Source organism: Ochotona curzoniae, unplaced genomic scaffold (assembly GCF_017591425.1).
Source record: "Ochotona curzoniae isolate NIBS_2020 unplaced genomic scaffold, NIBS_Ocur_1.0 scaffold_3208, whole genome shotgun sequence".
NCBI lineage: Eukaryota > Metazoa > Chordata > Mammalia > Lagomorpha > Ochotonidae > Ochotona > Ochotona curzoniae.
This window is the reverse complement of record NW_024467106.1, coordinates 9,236,240-9,245,835: the sequence shown is the minus strand read 5'-3', so window position 1 is coordinate 9,245,835 and position 9,596 is coordinate 9,236,240. Positions and strand designations below refer to the sequence as shown.

The 9,596-nt window shown below is 43.7% G+C and overlaps 2 protein-coding genes across 2 annotated transcripts; both read left to right on the top strand.

The window, feature by feature from the left end:
* Positions 1 to 1,615: 1,615 nt before the first annotated feature.
* Positions 1,616 to 2,545, top strand: LOC121144697 (olfactory receptor 1L6-like). Its single transcript, XM_040963132.1, has one exon. The coding sequence runs from the start codon at positions 1,616 to 1,618 to the stop codon at positions 2,543 to 2,545; it is 930 nt and encodes a 309-aa protein (XP_040819066.1).
* A 5,054-nt stretch (positions 2,546 to 7,599) lies between these two features.
* On the top strand, positions 7,600 to 8,550 carry LOC121144536 (olfactory receptor 1G1-like). The gene has a single exon (XM_040962794.1). The coding sequence runs from the start codon at positions 7,600 to 7,602 to the stop codon at positions 8,548 to 8,550; it is 951 nt and encodes a 316-aa protein (XP_040818728.1).
* Positions 8,551 to 9,596: the final 1,046 nt, after the last annotated feature.

The window sequence follows — 9,596 nt, the reverse complement described above, 5'->3', positions numbered from 1 at the left end:
ACTGCTTTCCTAGGCCGTAAATAGAGAGCTGAATGGGAAGTGGGGCCGCCTGGACATGAACCGATGTCCTTATGGGATCCCAGCATATTCAAGGTGAGGATTTTAGCCACAAGGTTATTATGCCTGGCCCTACGACATTTTCTAAGGGACATGAACATCTGCAAAATTGGGGTTCCATGAAGTTTCTGTAATCAAACTCCTGGTAAATACTCTATATCATAACACCCAGCATTTATGTAAGACCTATTTATAATAGTCTCTACTCGGTGTTCTGTAGGCATCGGATTCTTTTCATTCTTATACTTGAGCTACAGTGACAGAGACAATTGTTACACCTGCTTTCCAAAGGAGAAACTGAAGGTTAAAGTTCTAATAAGTTCCACCAAACCACACTAATCGCACAAGGCAAGAACAGCACTTGAAACCGAAGTTGTCTTCAGTCTTCCCAAGCAGTACTTGTGAAAGATATAACTGTCACAAGCATCTGAGCTTCTCCTTATCCCATGCCAGCCACAGCCAGCTCAAGTACCATGATTCAGAGGTGTATGGCAACTTTTTTGGAAATATGTCTTTTGTTTTCTTCATTTTTCTTCTTTAGTATAAAAGTTTACCTTACTTTCAGGGTGATTTGACTACCACCCCATCTCCACATGCATGCACTTGCATTTATTCCTCACCCTTTTACCCACCTCTCTGTCTCTCTGTCTCTCTGTCTCTCTGTCTCTCTGTCTCTCTGTCTGTCTCTCTCTCCCCTCTTCTACTCTCTACTTTCCCTATCTCTCTTCTCCCCTCTTTTCTCCCTTCTCTCTCTCCCTTTCTGCCCTCTCTTCTCCTTTCCCCCTCCTCTCCCTCCCCTCTCCTCTTTTCTCCATTTTCTCCTCCCTCCCTGTCTCCCTCTGCGTCCCGTTCCCAACTAAGGCACAGTCCACCTTGAAATCAGAAATATTTCATGGTATCTGTGAAATGATGAGAAGCTGAGTCGCTACAATCTTCTGAGAAAATCAGAAACAGTTGCAAGAGAGGATTATTTTAAAGTTGAAATGATTCTGCTGCAACTCCAGAGAAAGTCATCTTGCATGTTCATTGAAACGACTGCCCACCCGCAGCAAGCCCCTCAATTTCCTTATCACTCTGTGATAAACAGAACAATGGCTTCCCAAAGGTGCCCACACCCTGATTGCCAATAAATAGATTATGCAACAAAGTGGGCATTACGTTATAGATCAACTGACATCATTGTTATTGTCTTAGACTATCCTGATAGTTCAATGTTTATCACAGGGAACTTAACTACAGAAGATGTGTGCCACAAACAACACTTACAGAACCTTGAACACAATCATTATTCTTTTCTGAACACTTGTCCTTTAATCTCTAATATTTATCCTCAAAATAGCCCAAACAGAAGGGTATTATAAAGTCTGTCTTTATTCAAGTTCATATAGTCAGTTGCAAAGTTGGAAGTGAAGTCAAAGTGTCAGCAATGACCCTATGAAGGTGTACCACACAATACAAGAATGGAAGTCTACATGAATGGCTCCTCCTATGAAGACGCAAACCAGGACACACACCTAACTTTTTTTTTTCATATTTTTCTTTTACCCACAGGACTGCAATGCCAAGGGGAAATCAGAGCCACATGACTGAATTCCTCCTTCTAGGACTGACAGCTGACCCCAAACAACAGGTGTGGCTCTTTGCTGGGTTCCTGGCTATGTACCTGGTCAACGTGGTTGGTAACTCAGTCATTATTGCAGCCATTCGGAGTGATGCCCGCCTCCATTCTCCCATGTACTTCTTTCTCTCCAACCTGTCCTTGGTGGACATCTGCTTCACCACTGTCATTGTGCCACAGATGTTAATGAACATGCTGGCGCACAGGAAGACCATCCTCTTTCCCCAGTGCATCACCCAGATGTATTTCTTTGTGGCCTTTGGGATCACAGACAGTTTCCTACTGGCTGCCATGGCCATGGACCGCTACGTGGCCATCTGCAATCCCCTGCATTATAGCTCGATCATGAACCCCAAGCGCTGCCTCTTGCTGGTGCTAGCCTCCTGGATGGTGTCTCATCTTCACTCACTCATCCACACAGTTCTCATGGCACGCCTTTCCTTCTGTGGGCCCAACATCATCCACCACTTCTTTTGTGATGTCCAGCCGCTGCTGACGCTCTCCTGCTCTGACACCTCGGTCAATGAGCTGTTGGCCTTCACAGAGGGCTCCTTGGTGATCATGAGTCCCTTCATCTTCATTCTTGTCTCGTATGTCCACATTACCCGTGCTGTTCTGAGGGTCCCTTCGGGGACAGGCAGGTACAAGGTCTTCTCCACCTGTGGATCCCATCTCACTGTTGTAACACTGTTCTATGGCACCATAATATCAGTGTATATTCGGCCCTCATCCACATACTCAGTGACAAAGGATCGTGTGGTCACTGTGATCTATACAGTGGTCACTCCTATGCTGAACCCTTTCATATACAGCCTTAGGAATAAAGACATGAAACAGGCGTTGAGAAAGCTCACTAGGAGAACAGATTAGAGTATGCATCTCTTACACCTCCTGGGAATTTAACCACTATTTCAGCAGTTACGTGTTAAGCACCCATCAGCTGCAGTCACTGTCTTTAATCCTGTGAGGAAGACAACATAAATGATAGCTTCTGTCCTCAGCCATGCTAACAGTCTAACTAGCAGAAAGGAGACTACCAACAGCTTGCTATAGCAAGAATTTCTCTTTAAAAAAATAACAACCATTTCTCATCTATAAAATGGAAATAATAATAGAATCTGGTTTTATGCAATTAAATGATGTGGCAACCTGTGGAAAGCAAGTAGCACACGACATGACGTATGGCAAGAGTTCAAAAAGGCTTAGTTCTTATGGCTGTGATCGTGTTTGGAACTTGAAAATTGGAGGCAACTAATTTGGGCTTTATAGGCAGAGAAAAAGCACCCATCAGTGGAGTCAAGTAGACATCCAGCAGATCATTTTCCAAGACAAAGGAAATAGTCATGTTTATATAAACAGGTCACTTTCATACCATAGAAGGCAGACAAGAATACAGATAGAACCCAAACTATGAGTTTGCTTTATTTACCATGGTTTTACTCTCAGAAAAATACACTAATATAACTTGCTACAGGGGGAGAAAATAAAATCCTAACTGAATCTTGGGCTATCATCAAATGTCAACAACAGCACAAATATGATAACCAATTTTATTGTGGAAATGTATTATTTAGAGAATGGTGGTTTCAAAATGCTTCTCTTCAACTTGCATACAGAAGGTTTAATAAGAAATAAATGGAGCAAGCACAAAAGGTCTACTGGTTAATCCTCTATCTTCAAGCTCCAGCATCCCATTTGGGCACCAGATCACTTCCAAGCTGCCCCACGTCCCATCCAGCTCCCTGCTTATGACCTGGGAAAGAGGTAGGGGGTAGCCAAAAGCCTTGGAACTCTGCACCTGAATGGAAAACCCAAAAGAAGCACCTACTTCCTGGCTCCTGACTTCGAATCAGCTCAGCTCTGCTTGTTGCAGCCATCTGGGGAGTGAACCTGTGGAAGGAAGAACTTTCCCTCTCTGTGTCTCTCCTCTCATTAAACCTGACTTTCCAATCAAAACAAATTATTTTTTAAAGAATAAGAAATAGGGCCCGGTGCAATGGCTCAGCAACTTAAGTCCTCGCCTTGCCTGCTTCAGGGTCCCATGTGGGCCCCAATGCTAGTCCCTGTGGCCCTGCTTCCCATCCAGCTCCCTGCTTGTGGCCTGGGAAAGCAGTTGAGAATGGCCCAAGGCCTTGGGACCCTGCACTTGTGTGGGAGACCCAGAAGAGGCTCCTAGCACCTGGCTTCGGATTGGCTCAGCTCCAGCCTTTGAGGTCACTTGGAGAGTGAATGATCGAATGGAGAATCTTCCTCTCTGTCTCTCCTCCTCTCTGTTTATATGATTTTTCCAATAGGGGTAAACAAATCTTAGAAGAAAATAAGAAATAAATAAGAGGTGAGATCACATTTATTCAAATGTCATTTATGCATTTTTATGAAAATAAGAAAAGCTCCATTTATTGTAATAAATGATGTATTTAAATGACAAAATATCTGTTAATAAACCCAGATATTCATCAATGTTAGAACAGATGAGCGCATTATGATATAATCCTAAATGGAATGTAAGTTCATAAACCCATAGCTCAAATCTTTTAACTTAAAAAAGAGAAAATGAGAGTTTGTAGAGTTGCAGCGAGCTTATTTTGCAGCAACATTTGGCCGACTGTAAATATCCACACACTGACTTGTAAAGACATCACTGTGATGTATTTCAGTGTGCAACCCCAGTGTCTACTGAGCAAGTCACAGGTAATATATTCCCAACATTATCTCCTAACACTGGAAATGTTCTGAGTTACAAAATGAAAGTGTTTATGTTATGGGGGAGGGTAGCACCGTGTGAACATTTACTACCGAGCAATGAAAAGGAACGAGCAGAAGCTACAAGTATTGCCTGAACTTTAACTACACCAAATTGAAATGAATTCAGTTATTCCATTCATGAAGATACAAGGAAAGGCAAATATATACAGCATGTGATTTCTATGTAGATGAGAAAAGCAACAAGAAAGCTTACTGCCTGCTCTTGTTTCTTATACATTTCACAATTTAAATACTTGTTGATGTTTCAGGAAGAAGCCCCTACTACTTCCACAGATATTGTATGAGTCGTACCTCTATCTCCTGGAATCACGTGTAACAAGTCTGTTCGCCTATCCTACATGACATAACTGTAGAAATTTGAAAACTCATACTTGTGCTGCACATCGCACATCAAATCTGTTCTATTTAGTTGCTATCCGTCACTTTCTGGGAAATGGTTCATTTTCTTCATGAATATTAAAATTGGCATAGAATGTGGGCTCTCCATATAGATCAGGGTGGGAAATGGAGCCTTCCCACTGCCTGCCTACATGGGGGGTAGGTTCCAGGAAGCATGCTGTTGGGATGGTTCCTTGGAAACACAGATATTCCTGGCACTGCTGCAACTTAGTACTCCATGGCTCAGAAGGGACATCCAAGAGGTTGGACATTTGCCCCATCTTGTCGTTAACTAGGAGGCCTGGGATTGGGTCCCAGGAGGTGCTGCCCATGAAAAGGCCACACCTCTTGCTGCCTCCTGTTCCTGAAAGCGAGTTGCTCCAGCTCTGAGTCTGTTATTTTGTACTACTCTGAGAGCAAGAAAAAGACTGGGGGCTTCACCAATCGTCCTGAGGAGAAGTAGTGGGCAAAGTGGGCTAGACCAAATATGGCAGACAGACGCAATACAGATGATGATGGCAGAATCTGAAGACAGAATTTCCAGGTAAGAGCTGAGGAGATAGATACTGGAAGCATTACTTCTCTCTCTCTCACTCTCTCTCTTTCTCTCTCTCTCTCTCTCTCACACACACACAAAGAGAGAAAGAGAGAGAGAGAGAGAGCTTCTCCTCTATTGCTCCTTTTCTGTGTTCTTCAGCTTATAGCAAGCTACAGCCTGGCTCTCATATTCACCATAATGAAGACAATGATTTACTACTTGTGAATTTCCTGAGAGTCTAGCCTGACATCAACACAGATCAGCCATTTCTAAGTTCCTGGCAGTGGCCAAGCCATCATAACTGTGTAATAACCGTGCCCAGGACCACAGTACTATACACAGACAACTCATTCTCAGCCCACTTGATCAAGTGTAACTTTCAGAATCATTCTAAGTCATTGCCCAGGCACAATAACAATTTCCATGACAATCCAGAGTGCAACAAGTCCTGCCTGTTTCTGTTTTTAAACTTTAGCCTCACAATCATTTGAAGTAGATTTATCCAGGTTCATGTTACAGTAGAGACTCTGAGAAGATAAATGACATGACCAAAATGGTGCATCTAAAACTCAAACCTGAGTCCACCCATACCAAAGTGAATGTTTTGTCATGGTACTAACAGGTCAGAGCCATAACAACCCAGATGCTATGACTGCACTAGTGATGACAGTGACAATTACAATTACATATATTTAACTTGATATTTATCAAGTTGGTCACAGATAGTGATCATGGAAAGTAGCATATAGGGTGAAACTCATTCCAGTTTGACCACACTTGAGAGGGCTGATGGAAGTTGAGCTTTCCATCTCTGGTCAAGCATGGAGGACTAGTTAGTCACCCCCCCCCCCAAAAAAAGCACCTTCAAATTGTTATCTATAAACAACAGAAACAAGAGTATCTTTTAAAAATCTATTTTGATGAGCGTTAGCTATGAATCATTCATTCTAGTTCCATCTAATCACCACAATTCAACCCTCACCACAATCTACAAAAGCCTCTGTGCTAGTCCTTAGGATGGGTGACTTCACTGACATCTATAAGTACACAAAGTAGGCATATCTTCTACAGACCAGGAAGTTGAATCTCAGAAAAGATCAGAGGAAAAATTGCCAAGGGCTACACAGCTACAAAGGACAAGTTTCTCTCTAGTCTGAAAACTACCAAACCCAACTCTTCTAATGAGCAATGATGTTGGTAATGCTGCTGAAACACTGATGAACCCTCTATGTGTAAAGGCTTTTTTAGTTTATAAAGTTACATTGTACACATTAGCTCATTTGATGGGTTTTTTAGCTAGAAGAGAGAGAGAAAACAGAGAGAAAGAAAAAAAGAAGGAAGGAAGGAAGGAAGGAAGGAAGGAAGGAAGGAAGGAAGGAAGGAAGGAAGGAAGGAAGGAAGGAAGGAAAGGAGCGAGGGAGGGAGGGAGGGAGGAAAGAAGGAAGGAAGGACTGGTTTACAGAGAGAAAGAGCTTCCATTCACTGGTTCACTCCCCAAGTGGCCTCAATAGCCAGAAATGATCTGATCTAAAGCCGGGAGCTTCTTTGGGGTCTCCCATGTGGGTTCAGGGTGCCAAGGACTTGAGACAATCTGTACTGCTTCCCCAGTCCAGCAGGGAGCTGGATGGGAAGTTGAACATCCAGGACTAGAACCGGCATTCATACAGGATGCTGGCATTTGCAGGTAGAAGATAAGCCAGTTGAGCCACAGGCCAGTCCCTGATGAGCATGGTTATTCTGTACAGTGAACTGAGTCCCAGCTATGAACCAATGTAAATTGTTACCAATGTAAATTGTCATCCTTTCTGTATCTTTACACCTCACACATGAATACACATGCAGTACTTAACAATTTTCTATGAAATGAATATTTCTAAAATATTTTATTCAGGTTTTATAAGTACATAATTGATAGCTTCCATATCAAAAGGGAGTAAAGGGAGATGGGGGCTAACACTAAGGTTTTTCTAACCTGATCTCCAGAACCTTCCCCAGGAGCTCTACAGATTGACTCACTAGATAGCTAAAATGCAAAATTCACCCACAACAAAATCTCCAATTCTAATTTCCAGAATTCTGACTTCTACATAGATTTTCCGTGCCAGCATCAAGAGACACCAGTGGTTTCAAAGAAGAGTACCACAGATCTCAAAGATCAAAGTAAATGAAAGGCCTGGAATAATATAAATGATTGAATGTGTATATGTATCCACAATATCTTTCAGCAATTGTTTTATTTTAAATGGATATTAGAAACCAAACTCCTCTCTCTGGTTTCCTGCTCCTGGGCTTCTCTAAGCTCCCAGAGCAGCAGCCTCTGCTGTTTGGCCTCTTCCTGGGCATGCATCTGGTCACCGTGTTGGGAAATCTGCTCATCATCCTGGCCATTGGCTCAGACCCTCACCTCCACACTCCTATGTACTTCTTCCTGGCCAACCTCTCTTTCATCGACACCTGTTTCACTTGCACCATTGTCCCCAAGGTGCTGTTCAACATGCACACCCAGGATCACACCATCTCCTACCCTGGGTGTCTCACACAGATGTTCTTCTTCATGCTGTTGGCACTGCTGGATGACTTTCTGCTGGCTGTGATGGCCTATGATCGCTATGTGGCCATCTGCCTTCCTCTCCACTACACCATGATCATGGGTCCCCATCGCTGCCTGCTGCTGCTGACCACGTCCTGGCTCTGCTCCACTAGCTTGGCCTTTTCACTTGCACTGCTGATGACTCAGTTCTCCTTCTGTGCCTCCCATTCCATCCCACACTTCTTCTGTGATGTTCTCCCACTCCTCAAACTTGCCTGCTCAGACACCCATACCTTTCAGGTCATCATGTTCTCTGAAGCTACACTCTCAGGTGTGGTCCCACTCACATGCATCCTAATCTCTTACGCTCACATCATGCACACCATCCTCAGGATGCCCTCTGCTCGAGGGAAGCACAAAGTCTTCTCCACCTGTGGCTCTCACCTGACAGTGGTCACTCTCTTCTATGGAACACTCTTTCTGGTGTATTTCCAGCCTTCATCCTCCTACTCAGCAGGCACTGGAATGGTCGTGTCTGTGATATACACAACAGTCACCCCCATGCTGAACCCCTTTATCTACAGCCTGAGGAACAAGGATATGAAAAGGGCTTTGTGGAGACTCGTTGGCTTAGGAAAATATTCGGGAAAGGCACAGCTCTAAGATCCATCAAATGCCCTTCTAAACAGATTTGTCTGTTCAAGGCAACAGGGACTTCCCACATCAGAGGCAGATCTAGCAAATTGTGGATCTCCCTTGGTAGAACTGGAATAAGACCTTGGCTGTTGCTGGCCAAGGACAGCAGTGCAGCCTGGAGGGAAGGAGTGGTGAGCACTCTCAACAGAGCGTCACGTCAAAATGTCCTGTGTTCATTAGAGCAAGAAAATGTTTTAGGAAGAGAAAGACTTAATAATCACAAGTTTGCTAAAGTAAATTCTGTGTGGACAGGGAGGTCAGGTACAGGGAGTCTGGAAGAAGCCTATATGTAAAGTGCAGGTAAGCTGAGATTAAATCCATCTTGGTCAAGGACAATTTGGCTAATAAGTATATAAGGATAAAAAACATTCAAGCCAAAGAGTGGGAACCACCTAAACAATAACACGAGACAGGACTTAGGTCCCAGGAGGAAGACCAGGTGAAAGCTCAGTCTAGGACTAAGAGGTTCCAATCAAGCACAAGAAATGCTAACAGTACCTGGATTGGTCAAATGCTCTGAGCTTCGGGACCATTTCTAAAACCAACTTGGGAAGCAGCTCACTCCTAAGGGTGAATCTGCACCATTGAAGAAGCAAATCTCTTTTTTAGTCATTACACACCAGTTTTGGCTGTGGGGCTGTGGAGATTCACTCAAGGACAGGCATTGAGTGGGTTGCGTAAAGATCCATATCATACGTTACCGATGGATTTACAGTGGAGACCACAGTTTGTGGGTCTGCTCCAGACACCAATCCAGGCTCATTCTAGTAGATCCAGTGGCAAGTTTAACTGTATAGACTGCAGCTACAAGAAGACTGCTGAAGACTCAATCTCCAATCCATCCTCCATTGACTAAGAACCTCCTCTTGAGGACAGCCCAGGCTCAGTGCTATGTCAGTACAGCTTTTAGTGGGGTCAGGCTCCAGGTTCATCCCAAAGGTCCAAGGTGATGCCTACCAAGTACCTGAAAATGGGCCCACCCAGGGCAAGAGAGAAACTGTGTGACCAGACTT

Excerpts from the sequence above, each read along its gene's own strand:
- LOC121144697 (XM_040963132.1), top strand. The coding sequence starts at position 1,616 with ATGCCAAGGGGAAATCAGAGCCACATGACTGAATTCCTCCTTCTAGGA.
- LOC121144536 (XM_040962794.1), top strand. The coding sequence starts at position 7,600 with ATGGATATTAGAAACCAAACTCCTCTCTCTGGTTTCCTGCTCCTGGGC.